General features: G+C 39.6%; 1 protein-coding gene across 4 annotated transcripts in view; it reads left to right on the top strand.

Moving 5' to 3' along the window:
• syt14a (synaptotagmin XIVa) overlaps positions 1-17,714 on the top strand; it is a 34,664-nt gene extending 16,950 nt beyond the window's left edge. For 2 of the 4 annotated variants that reach the window (XM_046413618.1, XM_046413617.1), the window contains 6 exons: positions 607-759; positions 2,956-3,183; positions 10,240-10,511; positions 10,595-11,044; positions 12,093-12,282; positions 15,686-17,714. In XM_046413618.1, coding sequence (XP_046269574.1) covers positions 607-759; positions 2,956-3,183; positions 10,240-10,511; positions 10,595-11,044; positions 12,093-12,282; positions 15,686-15,999 — 1,607 coding nt within the window. In that variant the 3' untranslated portion in view covers positions 16,000-17,714. Of the gene's footprint in view, positions 1-606; positions 760-1,363; positions 1,489-2,955; positions 3,184-10,239; positions 10,512-10,594; positions 11,045-12,092; positions 12,283-13,107; positions 13,186-15,685 lie in introns of those variants that run through there. The other 2 variants (XM_046413621.1, XM_046413619.1) reach the window with 2 other exon arrangements.
• The last annotated feature ends 3,370 nt before the right edge of the window (positions 17,715-21,084 follow it).

The raw sequence follows: 21,084 nt of genomic DNA on the forward strand, positions 1-21,084 counted from the left end.
ATGCTGCTTTTGAACATAAACCAACCATAATAATAATAATATTGACCACTAACATAAACATAACATAAAACCCTTATTAAGTAGACTGACAGGAAATTCGATAGCCAAAAGAAGCCATATTGGTTTCCAAAATATATGCATTACATGTCATGTCCTACAAATAGTGCAACATTTTATGAAATGCATGTAGCTGCTTTGCTCGCTTTCTTGCCAAGAGTTCAGTTAGAAAAACCGATGCCACCCTCATGTTTCTGTGCTAAATATGAAGCTCTCGCTAACAGGCAGATGTAAGAGTGGCATTAATCCCCTTCTCTAACTCTTGTTAGTAAAGTGAATATCCTAAGCATTCTTCCCTAAATGTCATTTTCTTGCTTTGTTTAGCAATGGAAGTATGGGAGAGGTACAAACATCCTTTTTGTGACTGAAAGTGGGGTCGATTGGAAATGATTTCATTTTGAGAAGTACAGTCAGCAATACCAGTAGCATTAGGTGAAGGCTATATTTATTTTGACCATGGTCTCATTTGTTTACCAAATTGATGTTTTTTTGACAGTGCTGGTATTAACAGAATGCCAAACAACTTAAACTTGAGTTTCTGTGTCTCAGTCTCTCCAGAGGTGCTGGGGTTTCTGACAGCCATCGGACTCTTCATCATCCTCGTGACCCTCCTGTTCTGGTACCTCAACAACAAGTTGGCTCTAGAAAACCCAGGGAGCCTTCAGTGCCTTGATGACTTCAGGAAAAAAACAGAGCTACAAGGTGAGTCTGCGTTTACATATCTGTGCTTTTGAAGGGTTTCAAGGCACATTTCGACATGTTTTTTTTTTCTTCAAGGCTTTGATGTTCTTTAATGGTACATTTCATGTCCCTGGCAAATGCCTGACATAAAGTCTGGTTTCAGCCAATGGTACAGGACACAATTGTCCCATGTGTCTGTGATAGCTGTCACACTATATATACATTAGTTTACACTGATTTGGGTGAGTTTAGGCCACTAGCTCTTTCCACAGACAAAAGACTTTTTCAGCACATAACATTCTGAGGCTGTTTGGTTGAAGTCACTTTCATGTTTGTTTGTCAGATGAATTTCCCAATCATCTGAATACTGAGGACACAATTGTCCAAAATTAACCAAATTTACATCACTTATTTGCAACAAAACATGCATTATTGTATCATTATAAACATAAATTAGAAGATATTTGACACATGCAGCTTAGGGGACAGATCAGGAACCTTACCATGACCTTTCTTTCCATATAGTTGTCCTCTCTTTCATTCAGATATTGAACGCTGGGCCCCACCCAGGTCCTAGAAAATCCATTTGTGTCATCTGGACACTGTAAAATGATGGACCCATGCCGACCTCTGCATGGAGACATTTTCCACTGGCACTGGCCTTTCTCAGCCTATGAGGAGATTACTGTTGCTGACAGATGTAGGCCTGTTTACATGTCATCTGTCTTCTGGGCCTCAGAAGTTGAAAAGGTTGGTGGCCCCAGGGAGCCTGCACAGGGAGTTAACTGTTCCCTGAGAGGCCACCTGGTTAACATTCAGTTGGAAACAAAAGGAGGCAGTATATAGTGGTGAAGAGACCTTTTTTCACCAGGACTGTTTCTACAGAAACATGCGATGAAATAAAATATGCTCGTTGTGTTAATATTATTGTGTTAAATTAGAATGAAATCCATTTTTTCTGTGCCAAGAGTGTAATTTTTTGAAAGACAATGTTTTTGATAGAAACAAAATGATTTTATTGTTGTTGTTATACAGTAATTGCTATATGATTTATGGTCTGACATGAAACATGCTTTGCAGATACAGTTAGTTTGAAGATACTTGTCAGTCCGCATGGGAAATGTTACAGTGTGGCTCTGGATTGGAGTGATTTTAAAACTCTGCTGCCCCTTGCTGGAACAAGTGTAAAGCTACAGCTGATGCTCAACTGGTTGGTCCATGAAAAGGCGCTGATGTGGTACTGATTGTTTTCTTGACATACATCAAATTGACAAACACAACCTGTGTAATTTTTATATTAGAATATAGGGATTGACTTTGCATATTGTATATATTACTGTATAAAACATGTCAATAATATCTTTGAATTTTTCAATAGCAGTCCAAATCAGGACCTCCATTTTATAGATACACATCCAAAAAAAGACCACAAAGATATAAAGATATAATTTTTTTCTATTAGACACTACATGTCGCTAACAAACTGGTATTCCACAATTCAGTAATGTATTTCTGCTGCATAATGAGGTACTTTTGCTACATAATGGGTCTGGCCTTTGACAGAGCTCCATGGCAACATTAGTGCTGGCCACATCTGGTCACTGCATAAAGTTCCTAACTGCTTTACCATCTCATACATCAGTCTGCTTCTACACAGTGGCTGCTACACAGTGGTTCCTTTTGACTGTGTAAGTTTTTATGCTATAAAGAAGAGTCAGGGCTAAATGTCTTAGAAGGTGCTTTGACATTTTGATCAGTTTGGAGTTGTAGCCGTTAAGTCTTTTGTTAAAATGCACCCAAAGAATTCTGTCTAAATCCAAAACAAGTTTTTATATAGGATTTAGGTGGAGGAGGTGATGAAGAACAGGATACATTCCATTACTAAACAGTTCAGTTCTCCAAAGCTGATTGACATTGACAAGTTAGAAGAAAGATGATTTCTGCATCTATTGGGAGACAGCTGATTTTTATCATTGTAGGTTTTGACCCCTGAAAAATGTCAGACTTGAGATCTCTCTTTCTTCTTTTCAAGTACTTGCAGTCAGCATTTTTGAAGACTGTTCTGACACTGAAATTATACCTGAAACAATGATTTCTATTTGCCTTTTAACTAAGCAGCAGTAGTAGTAGTGGTGGTGGTGTAGTGCAGGATAACGGCCAACAGAGGCTGCCAGTCTGCCTAACAGTAACCAGGCCATCTTTCCTTACCCCAAACAGACAAGGCCTATGCCGATGCCGACCTGCAGGGCTCATCATCAGACAGCGAGGATGAACTGATGGGTCAGTATCAGGAAGCGGTCAGCCGCTCTCAAGGCCTCCGGGGAGGAGCCAAGGCAGCCACTAATATCAAACACTCAGGAGGTTTCAGCTGGGAGAGCCGGCAGAAGTACAGCCCTCTGACTGCTGATTATGACGGCTACAGCAGTGAAGCCTCAGCTGATGATGGTAGGTTCTGTATCTGTGAACTGAATTTGAAGACCTAATATTCTTATCCGCTAGTATAAGAGACAGTGCAGTAGTAGCATTTTTCTGTGCTTCAGTGTTATTGCAATCCATAATCGCTTTGATATGTCGATATTTTTCCGAGAACATCCACAAAGGGATGCCTCAATTGTACAGTGAGAAGTTGTTTAATAGACTGACGTAGGTATTTCCCATCTCATCACTGCAGTAAGCTTGAGCCAAATGCGCAGGCTCTTCTGCACCTCGAGTCCAACAAACACAAACACACCACACGAACTGACACACACTGTCAGTTAATCCAGAGAGGTGATCAAAGCGCAGCTCCCGTTCAGCACACTCTCCGTGGGAGGGTTGTGAAACAGTCAACTGTCTGCATAATTTGCATAGCCTCACACTTTTTTTCTGTTACTTTTTTCTTTTTTTTCTTCTGTTTCCCATCTGCCAGATTCTCCATCACAAGGCAAATGCTGTGGCGAATGGAAGGCGTTTTTTTTTTATATATTAATTTTTTTACCTTTCTTTTTAATTTCAGCATAGACCAAGTCACAGGAGAACATCCGCACTGACCTATTTGGATCAGTCTCTTGTGCATGACGACACTAAACTAGAAGTGTGTACTGTTGATTTATTGGACATTGTGAAAGTACCATACACACATCTGCACCCTGAACATGAATCATTTAGGGTGCATAACATATTTGATATTGCATGATGTACTGCAGTCATTTGTTGCATTGGATTGATGTGTTTAGGCGGGATGATGCTAAAATGAAAGAGATGCTGGGAAGATGGATGTATTTTTAAATCTGTGTCATTAAGTACTTAAGATGATCAGTATCGCTCTCATGTCTTTACGTGAAATATGAAGCTATAACCGGTAGCTGGTTAGTTTAGCTTAACATGAACAGCTAACCTGGATCTGTCCAAAGGCATTAAAATTGGCCTAGCAGCACCCTCTAACTCCTGGGACACACTGTCTACTAATGACGTGCACATTAAAGACAATAAAGAACAGTTTGTCTGTTTATTTAGCCTCGATCTTCCCCCTACTGCAGGGGAGAAAAAAGAAAGACAGCAGTCCTCTCGTCCCAGCAGCAGGATGAGAACCTTGGGGAGCACCTTGGCCATCAGGCTTGTGTTTTTCTTAGCTCACAAAAATGAGCGAATAAAAAGCTAAATTGTCGGCTTAGCATAAAGCAATGGGTTTCAAGACCGCATATCAGCATTATGTGTTCTGCTTCTTTTGTTCTTCACACGGACTGTTTACCTTCATGCACCCAAAGCCTGCTCAAACATAACTGGTAGGACTGTCACATTATCAAATATTCACTACATGATTATCGTAACCGAAGAATTACCAATAAGGATATGAAAAAAGATAAAAAGAACAATTATACAATTAGTAATAAACAATTAGTCTTTACTACTCACACTGCAGACTTCGAACAAAAACCAGGAACCTTTGATACCAAAATCTTATTCCTTGTCTACAGATTCTGCATTCATATGTTGATATCTGTTAACAAATTATTAATTATTAGTTTTATACCTGTAAACTTGATACTGTGGTTTGTAACTGTGCACAAGAGCCATTGATAGACTATGTACCTGTTTTTCTATGAGAGACACCTGATCTTATATAAAGATGCGACAATGTCCCGCAGATCAGACTCGAATGTTGGAGTTTTGTTTGGACGCAGAAATGCAAATCTGACATGCTTCGACATCCTCAGACAGAAATCAGTCGTGTTTATGTCTGACATTGTTTTTCAAAGATAAAAAGAGTCTAATATTTGCCAGTGTCGTCAACTGGTGAATCATGTCTGAACCGGCTTTGTGTTATATAAGACATTGAGTTCCAGGGCTGAGTGTCTGGCGCAATCTATTTAAAGCAGTGTTTGAATGTGTAGCTGAGGGATAAATAGTGCATGACATGCTTCTGACTCCATTAGTAAAGAAGCAACGCACTGCACAAGGTTGTTGTTATGCAAGTGCTGTGAAAAGTGCAAGTCTCCTTACAACCACTAGATGGTCCCTGTCATCCTCAGTCAGGGTCCAGAACTGTGGCACCACATGCTGATGATATCATATTGAAAGATTTTCAGATGGCTTCAGTGACATATGCAGAAGATAATTTTCCTTTTGTAATACTAACAGATTTCCCGTTGGGGGATCATCTGATCAAAATTGGAAGGCAACAGCATGATTTAATTTCTTCCAGCCACAGTCAACACTTAAATTTACATCAGTGATTCTTGGCTGTCAGTCAGGTGGCTCTCTGACAAGAGTGAGAACATGTTTCTTTAAATCGTCTTTAAATCATTACTGATTACTTGTTGTCCATGCACAGGGTACATTTAGATTGTTCTTCATGTAGGTATTATCCTGTAGATCTACAGTGACATGAAATGGCATGTTTCAGTTGTACCATCATAAATCATCCTTAAATTACATTTTAAATAACAGTGTAAATAAATAACATTATTTTGACCACATATTCCCAACTTGTCTGTCTTGTGATCTTTTATAAGAAAACGTGGTCTTCTTGTGGCTAAATATCTCCAAACTAATTATCTTTGCAATTATGTTATTAATGGTTTTGCCTATCATTGTCAGAAAGTAGAGAAGAGAAAAATGCCCCTTATGAAATGTTTTATCTGACCAACAACCAACAAGGATTTTGGACCTAAAAGAAAACTTATCCACACAGAGGATTTCAGATGCATTTGCACTTTCTCTAAACTTTTTTTGGATAATCAGATTATTGTTGCAGTTTATTTGTAATCTGCTACACAGTAATTCGGTCTGTAGCCAAGAGAGGAAGTGTAGCGAGAACTCTGTCCGTCCATGGCTGCGTTTGGTTGAAAGTACTAGATGGTCATTATTTTCCTCCCTGTGGTAAGGCTTTGATGGCTGAGCTTTTCTCAGCAAGCCATCATGGATTAGCAGTGATCGCATCATAGTGCCTCCAAAACAAGAAATATTGTTAGAAATTTCGACATGGGTAGTTTCCATGACATAGCTGAGAGAGTAGACTCCATTTCATTAATTTAACACAAACTGTCGTAAAAGTTCTGAGGCATTTGTGTTTTTGTTTCGACTCCCACTGCTGCTCATGTTTGTCTGTGAGTATGAGGGGCTCTATCCTCAGGACATATGTATTATACATGAGCAGGATTGTGCAGAGGCTGCAGAATTAGGTGGAGTGGGTGCCCTGGTGGCACTGCTCAGCAATCCCAAAATAGGAAGTAAGCAGCAAGAGAGAATTAATTGGAGGTTTGTCCTGACCAACTTCCTTTCTCTTCTCTGAGATGAGCAAGCTGTCATGAACGCCTGATCAGGGCACTGTTGCGTAGCCGCATGTCACAGTATTTCTTCATGAATCATTTCAGTATCGGTAAAATTATTCAAGCCAGCAAAATCATAAGAGGAAAAGTACTATCCGTGTTTAAAGAATTTAGACTTTGTTTTCATTATCGTTACTTTTGTATATCAGGCTACTTTAGACGTGAAATCATAGAAAAGTTGACTTTTTCTGGTGAAGAATCAGTCCAGCAGTTATCTCACTGCTTTTTGTCATGGAGTAAATGCAGACATGCCTAAGATGGTACTTAAAAGCATCATAAATAAGTCTCAGAGGTATTGTTAGCCATTTTGGGAAATAGGCCTATAAAATTTGTATTTCTCATGTAATGTAAACATGAAGCTAGAGCAAGCGGAGTTGGCGTAACAGGAAGCTGAAGGAAACAGCTGGACTGGCTATGTGCTCAGCCGAGTAATCGTCCTGCACATTGTCACTGTGTTATTATGGATCCCACTGATTTTTTTGGTTAGGTTTAGGCATGAAGAGTGAGGCTGTTTAGGGTGAGAATATCAGGATAAGCCAATCACAAGGTTAGAGTTAGATCAGTCAGAAGCAGAATAATGCTAACAAAAGTAGATGGATTCATAATGTTCAGTTATTACCTGTAAAATCACAACTTGTACAACTTTACCAGTTTTTAGTTTCTGAATGACATGAAAGCATGCAAGATACAACATGTTAACTGTTAAGGAACAGTGCACCCAGAAATGAGAATTACCAACTCACCCCCAAGAACAGGCGTTTTTTAGTTCTCAAATCATTTCTGATGCTTCACGGAAAAACAGTGTTATAGCATTCTCCTAAACAACTGAAGAAGCTGGGGGCGGCTTGCATTAAAATGTAAAAAAATAACCTAAAAGGAAAAAAAACATAAAATGGTCCAACGTAATCCAAGTCTCTTTGGAAGCCCCAACACCTGAAATTGATTTCGACTAAACCATTATTTACGACCATCTGAAATCTTCACTGACACCGCTAAGCTAGAAGCATTTTTTTGTTTGTTTGTTTGTTTTTTCACATTTTAAAACTAGTCCTCAAATTCTGCAGTTGTTTAAGAGAATGCTGCAAAGCTGTTCTGCTGTGAAGCTCCAGAAACGTTACGTGGACATCCAACTTTCCATCAACATCGGGATGAGCAGATATTGACTGGATTTTCATTTTTTGGGTGAATTATTTCTTTAACTGGTGTTGGTAGATAGATTTCTCATTTTTGGATAGAACCTGGTTACTGTTTCCCAGCTTCCAGTCTTGAGCTAATGATCATTTTAAACTGTCAGACATGAGTGCCGCAACCAGGGATTTTTTTCCCCCTGCTTCTAGAAGTAGTACTATAACTTATTACTTATTTCAGTTTACTTAAGTTTTATAATGCTTCGTTTAAATCAGGGAGATGATACTACCAATACAGATATTCAGTGGGCAGTAGCGCACCACATAAACTGATTTTGGCCTTTTGCCTAAAGGGGTTGGAGCCTTCACTGCCTGCATTATATGGTTATGGTCACAGTCAATTAAGTGCTGCTCTACTCATTTGTCACCTAAAATATTTATACCTTTCACAGTAGTTTTACAGTCAAGATTCCCAAAGCACAAACTGTTTCTTCACTCATAGAGGCACAAGAAGGCAAAACAAGGCGACTGCCAGCACAGAGGGGATGAAACTGTGAAGGAAGGGTGGGTTAGACGAGAGGAGGAATGGTAACCATCCCAATTAGCGGGCTGTAGAAAAGAGTAGTGCTTTTACACAGCAGCTTCCATCAAATCAACCGCCCCCAGCTCAGCGGGAAAAAAAAAACTGCTGAAAATGGATTTGCTCCTTTTATCAAGCCCTCCATGACACTTAGTTAAGACTCCTTTGCCTCCATCCTGCCACTGTTATGTGCCACTTTGAGGTGGTGCCTCACTGATATTATTAAGAGTGAAAGTTTCAAGAACTTTGGAGAACGCTGGAATTGCGTCATCACAGTGTTGGATTTTTCCAAAAGTTAGAAGACAGAAAAAGAAGAGGATTTTTTCCAAGTTATTTTCTTCTTCGTCTTTTGTTTTCTTTCTTTCTTTCTTTTTTTGCAAGAGACCGAGGTTTAAAGCTTCGCTAGTGTCCCTATGGGAGTATTAGCATCGCCTGCTCAATTTTTGTGAATCCAAATTGGACAAGGGAGGCAGATTTCAGAATGCAGCTGACAACACTATTCAAGGTTCTTGTGTGTGCCACAGAGGCTCTCAGTGTAGCGTCATTCTTTGCCTTCCAGGCAACTGAATCATTTAGAAAGGTGAGAGGCATGAAATCTTTGGAAGATTAAGAAGTATTTGGTTGAGTCCTTTAATCGTGCATACCCGGTGTTTTATTTAGGTTTCATTCAAAAGATTCCTCACACAGAGCGCTTTATCCTCATTGGGATGGGCAGACTCTTCCATTTCCCAAAGTGAAATGAAATATAAGTTAAATATATCAGCGATAAAGAATCACATGAATGGAATTGTACAGTACATTATTCCAGAAAAGACAAACCCGAATTGTAATTCACCACTAGTGTGTTTAAGTGTTTACAATAATTTAGAATCTCAGCAGAATGTAGAATAAAGTTACATAAGGATCATTAGAAGTATGTATGCTTTAATGATTGAGTGATCCTTTAGTAATGACTGCTTCACTGTCAGTAAATTCATCCTTTGCTCTAATCTAATTTGGGGGTGAGTCGTGAGTTTATCTGGCATTGTTTTCAAAATGAATTTTGAGCTGGTAGTTCTTCTAAATAAAACCAATATTTACCAGCCTATAGTGTGAATAATGCACTTCCTTAGACCCTAAACCCCAGGAACTGCTTTTGCTGCTCTAATATGAAACAAACTTCCAGAAGATCTTAATTCAGGATATCTTTACATCAAGGTGAAGGTCTGTTTGGCATTGGTTTTACTTAAAATTTAGGGTATTTTGTAAAGCACTTTAAGCTATCCTCAGTATAAAATCTGCTAAAAAACTAAAATTGCCTTGCCTACAGTAATAGCTATGTCTGCAGGTGTCTACAGCCATGCCAGCAGGTATTTAAGACTCTATTGATGCACACTGTGCTTTGAACTAAATGTTAATGCCAGTATGACTTTCCACTGATAAAACAGAATGGGAAAGCCGCACACTTGCAACTTTGATCGTTATATTTCAATGTATCGACTTTTCAACAAGCAGCCATTCTTAGGATACGGAGTCTTTTTAAAAACAGAAATATCAATGTATATAAATTTTACTTTATGTCAGCCTGCAAGACGAGAACAAGTATTTTTTTAATGTAATGATAATAATAATATAATAATATAATAATATAATAAATGCCCCTGGTCAAGGGATCACCAGGGTCAGGTGGATTGATCATCAAGAACTTTAAGTTTATGCCAATTTGTCAAGGATATTGTGAGACATTTCACAGGATGAAGTCAAAACTTTGATTTGTAGTGACTTTAGATGAAAAGTCAATAGGATTTATTCTAGTAGTTAATCTGACCAACCAATTGATTAATTGACCGTCATTGCAGTGCTAGAGCTCTGTCCTTTGCATGACAAAGAGAAGATCACTTTTGACTTTCTCTGCACGGTTTAAATCATATGTCGTATGTTACATGATATTATGTTTATTGTTACGATATAATTTGCCTCTCTTTTCTGCTATCCTTTTAAACAGCCAACTGCATCCAGAGGATGAGACGAACACCTCCACTGGATGAGCTTCAGCCACCTCCTTATCAGGATGAGAATGGTTCTCCGAGGATGTCCTGTACACTGTCGGATCTCGGAGATGCAAAGTGTGATCTATCCCATACCAGTGGTAGTCCCCACCTGTCCTTTGGCAAATGCCCCAGCGAGGGCAGTGATGGCCCCGAGACTGAGAGTTACCTCAACAAGGGCTACGAGGAGGATGTACCCAGTGACAGTACAGCTGTCCTCAGCCCAGAGGTAAAGACCAGTTATTCCAGTTATGACTGGAAATGCATATTAAGGTTTTTATTGCACAGTGAACATCTCATTGGTTTCTTTAGGACATGTCGGCCGGAGGATCTGCAGCTCGGCTCCCTAAAGGTTATGAACCAGATCCAATTGCAAAATATGGTACTCTGGATGTGGTGTTTGATTTTGACTCAGAGGAACAGCAGCTGGCAGTCACCATTATGGCAGTAACAGACCTTCCTGCCCTAAAACGCACTGGCAACATCTCCTGGCAGGTCCACCTGGTGTTGCTGCCTACCAAGAAGCAGAGGGCGAAGACAGGAATCCAGAGAGGCCCATGCCCAATCTTCACAGAGACCTTCCGCTTTAGCCATGTGGAGTCAGAGATGATCAGCAATTATGCCATCCGATTCCGCCTTTATAGTATGCGGCGGATGAAAAAGGAGAAGGTGTTCGGGGAAAAGGTGTTCTACCTCACCAAGCTCAACCTTCAGGGCAAAATGTCTGTGCCGGTCATATTAGACCCATGCTGTGCTCTCCCGGTAAGTAGGATCAAAGCGGGTGTTGGCTTTCAAGTGCTCTCATAACACCTCACTAATTGCTGCTCTAGAATGGTTGATATTTCATGTGACTGGATAACACTCTCAGATTGAGGTTATATTTTGTAGCCTGGAAGAGCATTAAGATCTTGTTTTAGAAAGCAGCTACCTCTGTTTGCCTTGTTGGTTTAATGTATCTGATTCAGCAATTTAAATACACAGTACAATGAGAAAAGGCAACCTAAAAAAAGGCAGCTAAGCAGTTAATGTATTTCAAACCACAGTTCATTAGCATATAAGAAATCTGTCATGTTGGTTGAGTTTGCTCTTATCGTTTCTCATTTTATTATTTTAGTGCTTGAGCAAAAGAGCAACATATGGTGCTGAAAAATAAGTGCACATTGCCTTGCCATTTTTTTAGCCTTTCTGAAACATACAGAGCATGTACATGACTCCAGTGTAAATGCAGTCATTAACATACGCAGCTAACTAGGCCTCAGTAGTAACTGCACCTATGCATTTTTCATACCGTTGGCCCCCATAACTGGGATTAGGATTTATGTTGGGACAGGTTATGTGAGGTTGAGATCAAGCATTGCTCAAATTAAGGCGATAAGATACACAAATTGGCGGGGGAAGGGAAGATTTCTCAACATCAGCATTTCCACCAACTCATGCGAACATTAGCTTAGTCTGCCAGCTATAGTTGATGAAATGAGAAGTGAGAAGTCTGCTTTTGGCAGCATCTGTTAATCCATTGTTTTCAGAAATGACAAGAATTACCAGTGGTTAATCTTGCCCATTTATTATTGTAGACTGCATAAGTGCTGTGCAGAAACACAAAGCTTGGCAGGTGTAGCAGTACAAACTCAGGGAGGGAGACGCTGAGCCAGTCAGTTGCCATACCCATAGTGTCATCAAAATTACAATGCTTATGTACACTGGGTTTTTCAAAATGTTAGAAATTAAAGCGATAGGAACTAATAAATCTAAATGGTGTTTTTAAAAAAAACATATCAGTTTTTTTCTGAATGTTTGCCAACATTTTCAGGGTGGTGAGTCCCAGGTCAGCCTCTCAGACATGACATGCAGTGAAAGCGCCTCATCATTCCAGTCAGTCAGTCAGACTTCCACACCAGAGATCCTCGTAGGCCTGGTGTACAACGCCACAACAGGACGCCTCTCTGTGGAGATCATCAAAGGCATCCATTTCAAAAACCTGGCTGCCAACAAGCCACCCAGTAAGTACTCTAAAACGTTTTATTTTGGCCAATCTCCAAAAGAGCAATGAAGTGTGTAAACAATTTTTGACGTGTCAGGTGGGAAAGGGACAAGTTGAGCCTGTGCATAGAGATTTGTGTTTAGGCAGGCCTACATAATATGTATGATGTGAAGTGTGTGTGAAGTGGTATCTTAACCTGCTTCTATAGCAAATCTCACAACTAATCATGTTATTTTTCTACACTAAACTTAAAAATTCAAAAAAAAAACAAAATTTGTAGTTTTCCTGACTTTTACAGATCAGCAAAGCATACAGGCCACCAGTTTGGTTTAATGTTAGCCTTTTAGGCCAACTTAATGTTATTGACAGTATATGACTCATTCAAGTACTTTGTACTTAGAAAATGAGGAGTTTGAATCGTTTTTGGAAAAATACGTGGTCAGAAATGACACAAAAGACTATTATTAAATACATGTATGTATATTTATATTTTATATTTGTATTTATATTTTAATTTGTTCAGTCACAACTTAGCCATAGAGACGCTATGCACAGCTTGTAACTTCTCCAAAAAAGAGATAGTCAGGTCTATCTCAGCTGCCTGCTTTTCAGTTTTCCTCTGGTTTGATCCCTGGCTTCCCTCATTTCCCGGTCAGCCTCCGCAGTCGGTCTCAAGGGATCCAAGCAGCAAGTTCAAACAGAAAGTGCCTCTTGTTGAACTTTTTGCAATGTTGTTGGCCTTCTGACCCTGTTTCTCTTTCCTTGCATCTTCTGTTATGTCTGCACCTGAAACTCTCTCACCCTACTATCTTTTTGACATCTTGGTCCATTGTTTTTCTTACTGCTGTCCAACCCTTGTTGTCAGATGGACTGTTCTGTTGCCTAAAACACTTAATAGGTGGACAGGTTTATATTATCAGAGGTGAGTCTCTGTCCCTGTTAAAGTGAGGTGCTATTGCTGTTGAAACGAAGACCTTTTCGGGCTATCTTCATGGATGCACCCAGTTAAATACAAAGCATTTGTAAATTACATTGTTTACTTTCTTTCATTATTTATCAACTGATGTACATAATGAATCTCCAAAACTCTTTTTCACAAATTTAATGTGACAAGTGAAGAAATTCACCACCTTTCCAGTTTCCATGCTAAACTAAGCTAACCCTGTCCTGGCTGTAAAAGGAAAAAGCAAATACCCTTGTTTTCCAAAACCTACTGTGAAATCAAAATTAATTGTAAAGAGATGCTGGGAACTATAGCATTTACTTCACACTTGAATTGTCACTGCCACCCACATAAAGGTTCAAACACGTATCCATGAAGATCGCGTCTTGTTGTGAGCCTCGGTTTTTGAATGCATGCAGCCCTGTAAACCGCTCTCCTCTACCTGTGTCTTGTGTTTGTGCTCGGAAGTCTTTCATGTTTTCACTCAGAAATAACACTTTTCATGCTAACTCAGCCCGGTTTGCTCGGTGGCTGATGGCCAGCTCGGAGGAACTGCTGTGCATCACAGACTGCTGGCTTTATTCACACAGTACACGTTGGCATGCTTTGGGTGTAATTTTACATTTTCCAGCTCTTCTTACAGCACACAAAACAAAAACAGAACTTGTGTGAAATAGACGAGCATAAATATTCATCTAAAAGTCACACTGTACTGTCCTCCCATTAATTGCTGTGTTCCATATATCCATGAATGTCTGTAACTAATGACTAGCTGTCAGATTTTGATTGTTTGTGCTTTCCTGAATAGCATATCCACATACTGTATAGTTTTCAAATTACATTTAGAAAATAGTCACATCTGGTAACACTGAAAAAAAATCTTTGTGCAAAATTCTTAGGAAGGCCTTGATTGACTTTGTGTGATTTACAAAGTGGGAAGAGCGCGGTGAAAGATGCAATTTCAAAGCTCCTTTTCTATCACTTCAAAACAGTACCAAGGCGACAAGTCAAGTTAATCATCAGTCGCAGCCCCTCTCATTCAGCAACAATACCAAAGAGCCATGCATCACCGCTACTGACCACTTAAGACATCCACAGCTCTACGGAGCCCATTCAGCAGCAGTCAAAAAAGAAATCAAGGCTATTTTTTTCACTGTGCTTTTATGTCAAAGAGAGCAACTGAATGTGTGATTTGAGGCGGTGAGCCTAGGCGTTGGAAGGCAGCTGGCACTCGACAGCATGAAAGCCTCGGCAATTCATTCCTTACACTCCCTCTTAGACAGGAACATAATACACAGCATTATTATGGAGTATGGTTGTAGACGAGGGGCGAAACACTCTCAAAGACCCATTGTGATTGCCAGTCTTGCCTCGTTTACTTTCAGCTGGATTTGTGGCTTCAGTTTACATCATGATTTTCTGCATGGAAATGAGGAGTGAATAAGGAAACCGTGAATGCTGAATTACTTGATAATGGCAGTGTTTTTCCTTTGCCCTTTTCCTCTTTGGGGTTAAATGAATGAGGTTTATTGGGAATGATTTTTTTGGAATAAGCACTGATTTACAGTAAAATAGAAGGGAATCAGCTGGGGGGGAAAAAAGCTGGGAAATGACATGCGAACCAAAATAGCAGAAATATAAGTGCTCTGTACCAAATCTAAATCCTTGAACGATGATAATGTAATTTGATTTTGGTTTTGATTATTCGTCTCTTGAGCTGGATTTCGTTGTTCATGCTGCATCTGATTAATCTCATTGTCACAGCGTGTTAGAATTGTGCACCCGCCACTTAAGTGTATGTTTTTGGACAGTGTCATTTGTTTGCAGCAGGCGTGCATCTCCTCCTTAATATGTGACTCACGTTTTGGACAGAGCACGTTTTGGGACACTGCTCTGGGCTCTAACAGTCTGCGCTCGTGTCATGTCATGACACTGACTTAAAAATAATAGTAGCTGCTAGAGGGCTTTCCTGATGAGGAACATTAATTTTAGTATCTGTTTTAGAAGAGGCTCCTCTAAGCACAAGCAGCCGTTATTACTAACTTTTTCTTGTCCATTTTTATCTTTAAGATTATCCTCTGTGTCAGGTTAGATGTGCAGTAGTTGCATAGCAACAAGGCTGAGGTAACGCTCCTTGCACCCTTTGAGTTCTCACTCTCTGTTATCAGGAACAGCTGCGCTTTGTGTGTGATTAGGAGAAAACTGCATCCTATGTGGTCATGATCTTATACATCAACTGCAGTGACAAACGCAAATGCTTTCTGGGGAAAATCAGCCATACTTTGCTGCAGGAGGATCACGGCTGCAATGCTTTTATTGAAAGAGAAAACGCTAGAGAAACATAAGGATTTTGCACAAATAACATATTACCCAAGACAGGTGCCTGATCCCTTGAAAACACCTAAATGTGTTAGCATTGTAAACCGCAGATTTAAAATGTTCCCCCTCTAACTGTCCACTCCACCTGTCTCTTGCTCAGATACGTATGTTAAGCTGACCTTACTGAACTCCATGGGCCATGAGATGTCCAAGTGTAAGACATCCATCTGTCGAGGGCAGCCTAACCCGACCTACAAAGAGACGTTTGTCTTCCAGGTAGCTCTTTTCCAGCTTTCAGACGTCACGCTCATTCTCTCCGTCTACAACAAACGCAGCATGAAGCGTAAGGAGATGATTGGCTGGATTTCGCTTGGCCTCAACAGCTCTGGAGAGGAAGAGCTCACGCACTGGACTCAGATGAAAGAGTCTAAAGGACAGCAGGTTTGCCGCTGGCACAGTTTGTTGGAGTCCTAACAGAAGACAGTGCGTGAGGATAACTGCACAGAGCAGCTGGAAATGGATAAGTTCAGCAGGGACAGAGGAATGTGACAGACGTCCAGGGAACCAGGGTCAGTGATGAAGAAAAAGAAACAGATCAGAGTGTGTCTGCACTCAGAGTTTTAGCATAGCATAAACACTTTCATGTCACTGTTTGTCCAACCACTCACAGCAATTGATTAGTCATATGGTTAGTGCTGCAATGTCTTTTCATGGATTGCCTAAAGTTTGTGTAGATGGCAGCCACTGTTTTTGTCTGCTGAACTGGCCGAGCTCAAAATAACATAACATGTTGCCAAACTTTGTGTACCTTCACCTCCAGCTCAAACAACTGATATCAGGATTATTCCTAATCTCATGTCAGAAAGGTTTACATCAATGCCCCTGAGACATGCGTCCCCACACACACCTCCTACCCACTGTCCTTTTTGTTTTCCTTGCCCATGTACAACAAGCTGGAAAACAGCTGGAAAATAGTCCAGCACGAGAGTTTTTTTATTTAGAAAATGACATCAGCAGCCATTTTTCACACCAGTTGTAGTTGGACTTTGGTCAAATGTTTACACCATCATTATTATTGTTGTTGTTGTTGTTGTTAAGGGCCTTGAAAACTTATTTTCTCAGCAGGTTTCTTCCTATTAGCAGGTCCCTCATGAACACAGTCTATTTTATCACTCCTTGTTTCTCTCATTGGTTAGAAATGGGTGGAGCTTAGTCAAAAAAGGTGATGTCATATATAACCGTGAACCAGTCAGAATTTAGGAACATTTGAGTCAAAATCTGACCACAGTTGCAGCATTGTTTGCTTATGTTACCTCAAGCAAACCACACCCAATATTAGTAATATATGACTAATAATAGTGATTTTAACGAAAAACATTTCTCACATGCTTTAAGCTTTTTTCATAGAATTGCAACCCACAGCCATTTTTATAGCTAGCTAGCTGAGTGTAGCGTAGTTCCCCGATACAGCAGTGAACAGGGCAGGACTAGTGGCGTGCTCTGACTGAGAGCAAACAAAAGCAAACACATCACTTTTCTGCTTAGAGTTTGAGATTGTCCTGATATTGGTTGTCTAAAGCAAAGGTGTCATCCCAATCAAATCATTGTTTTTGGGCACCACTTCTTCCATGTTATATGTTGCAGATTACTTCATAAGCTTAACTCATCACATCCAAACGTGTCCACTACAAATCCATTGCAGTTACATGTTGCTTTGTGCAGGACTCTCTGGGGATAGAGGCATGTTGAGAGATATTTGAAGGTCTAGTACAGGGTGGCCATTTTGAATTTCAGCAAGCTTATGAAGAATTAATTTAAAGATATGAGCTGAATTACTACACACTGATGAGTCTTTCTCAGTCAACACCAACGAGGCAAAACATCTCACCACTGTCTGTGCCCAAGCTAAGTAAAGAAAACAACAACTACATGACTTTAGACACTTTTGTAAGGCAAACAAGTTACATGACATTTAATCTGACATCACAGACAGTGGAGGCGTCACAGTTCACGCTGAGATCAAGTTCAGTTGTGATCTCTGAGAAGAAATGAGCATTTCACATTGTTGGATATTTTTGGAAAACACCAGTCGACAGAATGCGATTATGGCATATATAAAAAAGCGTAGTAGTTTCTGTGGCAGTTGGGTGATGTCAAGTTTTCATCCTCTATTAACAGAGTTTCAAGGACAATTTAAGACACTTTTTTATGGGTACCTCTTGAATAAAACTAAATTGTTAACACATCACAGCAGTACAGTTAAGGTACTTGTTAATCTCTTTTACCTGCTCTGGTGCTAATCAGTGCTTGTGGCTGCATGCACACGCACCTTGCCTTATGGTTTAATCAGTTCATAAAATTTCTTCTAAGTGGACTCGAAACAGACACAGACACACCCTCAAAGCACACAGACCTACATCCATAATTACAGAAAGCACACACACAACACAGCACCACTGAAGGGAATTCAGACTTTAAGAAGTATTTTCACAGGAGCCGCAGCGTGCATCGACAAACTGACAGCGTCTACGAGCGAATGGGTGGCATTTTTTTAGCTGTGGCCACTTACTTCATTTACAGACAACACAAAATACATATACTCTTTACTGTGCCTGTAGTTGTGGTGAAAGCTAGCTTTGTGCAGTGTTTACCAAGTGGATGTGTGTATGTGTGTGTGTGTGTGAGTGTGACTGACTGGAAAGGTACAGTAAAGGGGGTGTTGGGGGCCATGATTTGGTAGTTGTTGCATTTTCTTGTTGGGTGTGACAGTTTCTGAATTTAATTACTGGTATTTCGAACAAAGTAACCCACTTCTTGATTGTCTGCCATATACTTTCTATACAGTGAATGTTTTCTTATCTATTTTTGTATCGATAAAGGGGAAGAAAATGTGTCAAGACAGTTAAATAGTGAATCAGATTTTAACCCACCCAGTGAGCAATGCTGTTTTGGATTGCTGCTGTTGTTTACTCAGTTGTTTCCCTTTTATTTTGTGTTTTAGAAGAGGAGGTAACACATGTGTGTGTCCTCTTCACATTTCCTTCCCAAAACCAGGAAGGGATGCGACGGTGAACCACGGAGCTCATCTGAAAACAGTCTGTCACGACTTTTTGATGCTTTTTAACAGTGTGAAACAGAAGCACATATTTTACTGCACAACAGTGAAACACACCATGTAAAAGATAGCTTGGCAGTAGCTTACATGTACGTGTAAAGAGGGATCATACGGTCTCGTATCAATTCTGACACCAAAATTCAACAAGCAAAATCAAAACTTTATCATAACATGTGGGCTTGATCGCACCTCTCTCTTATCAGGTTACGTTTCATCACCATGTGATCCAAAAAAAAAACAAAAAAAAAAAAAAAGAGGATTTCAGGTGAGCAAATGGAAATTCTGGATGCTTGTATTTTCTATTTAAATCTGTGAAGCTGAAATTCAAACCTCTTCAAACCTTAAGGTAGATGTTGCTGCTATTAATTCAGCGGTATTTAAATTGCATCATTAAGTATTCCATGGTATTGTTTTTTTTTTATCAATAATTTTTGAAAATCAAATTATTGTGACCTTTCTTTGCTTCTCTGCAAAAACAAAAAGACCCGAGAGAGCAGGCTTCTAGCTCTTTGTCTTGCTAATCTTTCACAAGATGTGATCCACCAATAAGGCTTTTAAAACTGAATGTTTATGCTCTGCAGTATTGTGTGCTTTCATTTTCTCGACACGTTTAAAAAAAAAAAAAAAATCTTCTGGTTATTAGTACTGGTTTTAACTGGTGATTTTTTTTCCTTTTAGTTTAGACACTACCCATGCCATAGACGGCATTGGTGCCTTACTGTTTCTCACTCAGCAAACCTTGTGTCACAGTGTCTTATTGTACTTGTAAATGTACTTTTCTTCTGTACTTCAGGCTGAGTTTGATTTGTAAAATGTCTCACAAATTGATTTATGATAGAGAGAATTTATATGTGATGATATTGTTTAAAAAAGATTGAAAAGAAAACGATGCTTGTGCTGGAGCAATTTTTTTTTTTCTCCAAACATTTCATCACGTCTTTGTGTGTATTTACAGTCTGACATTTACCCTAAAGCAACTGAACTACTGTTGATATGAACAAACTAATTTATACTCTGTACACAGTGTTCAGTCCTTTGAGGGTTTGGACATTTTGCTAAGTTTTGAGTTATAAAGTCAGCTCAGCTCTGATCAGGTTATTTAAGTCTGCAGAAGGTGGCTACCCCGCATCACCATACTGCAACCAACAGGTGGAGCAAATATTGCATTTTACTTCTTATTTGGCTTGTTTGGCAAATTGAACCTTAGCAATTAAATTTCTGTAGTTAAACTCACAACTGTGAGAATTCACATGAAATCGTAAGAGTGATCGTGTTGGAAGGCTGACTGCCTGCAGCTCTTATGGGGAGTGGTTGGCTTGTTCAGTAGTCGCTCATTTGTAAACAGTTTTTGCCCTGTGGGTAAAAGTAGAGCTGTTGGTTGAATGTAAAGAAATACTCAAGGCCAACCGATATTACAAAGATAATGGTTTTGTTGAATTTCTGGACACTGAGCAAACAATGACAATAGCAGTAGATCACATGTAGGCAGAGAAGTGGAAAAGACAAGAAGATGTATGTTATCATGTGTATTCATTATATCCATTATTCCTTCTGTACTTGAGTCCACATTTGATCTTGTTTATTTTCTTTAAGAAAAAAAGAGCAAAAACTCTAAAAGGTATCTTGGGGAGCGCTTACAGCCAGTGTTTTGTGAGCTACAGCCACATTTTATTGCAGACAGATAATAACTTTCAAGCCATAGATTTTCGTTCCACTCTGGGACTTCGCGATGTAGGTCTGACTGAATCAACGCCCTTGCTTTGTCTGATCTTGGCACAAACCTGAATCTTTCTTTGGTCGTTTTAGTGAGAGGGGGGGGGAAAAAAGGTAAAGAGAGAGAAAACAAGACCAGAGCTGTAAGGTTTTTACAATTAACTGTGATCTGCAGCACATTCCACAGCTGAACACAGAACAAAGCGCTCAGGGGGAGAAATACTGGAAAATAAGATTCAGTGGCTGCTGCTGAATCAAAGGGGAAATGCATGACAGATGAGAGGTGCTTGCTCCCTCCCCTCTCTTTGTCGGTCACATCCCTGCAGAGCAGATCTCCAACACACCAACCCGTCTAAAAAAAGTGTTAGAATGCTTTTAGGTGCTGTCGGAAAAATGACGATTAAGATTTCAATACATAAGTCTAAACTTTTTTTGTTTGTTTGTTTGTTAAAGTGACATTTAAGAGACGAAAGTGAAACGTTGTGCCGAAGGAAGTAAAATTGGTGATGGCTAAATAATTATAAGTGACCATACAAAGATGTTCTATAGATTAGTTGGTTAGGAAGAAACTATAATCTGTTAACGATTGGAAAGGGACATTTAAAAAAAAAAAAAAATGCTCAAAAATGACATGGACCAAACGCCCAAATTCCTTGATTCCAGCTTTTTTTTTGAATGTGAAGATTTGCTGCTTGTCTTAAATGTCTAATAAAGTAAATGCCATTTGATCT

This window comes from Scatophagus argus, chromosome 15 (assembly GCF_020382885.2).
Source record: "Scatophagus argus isolate fScaArg1 chromosome 15, fScaArg1.pri, whole genome shotgun sequence".
NCBI classification, from domain to species: Eukaryota; Metazoa; Chordata; class Actinopteri; family Scatophagidae; genus Scatophagus; species Scatophagus argus.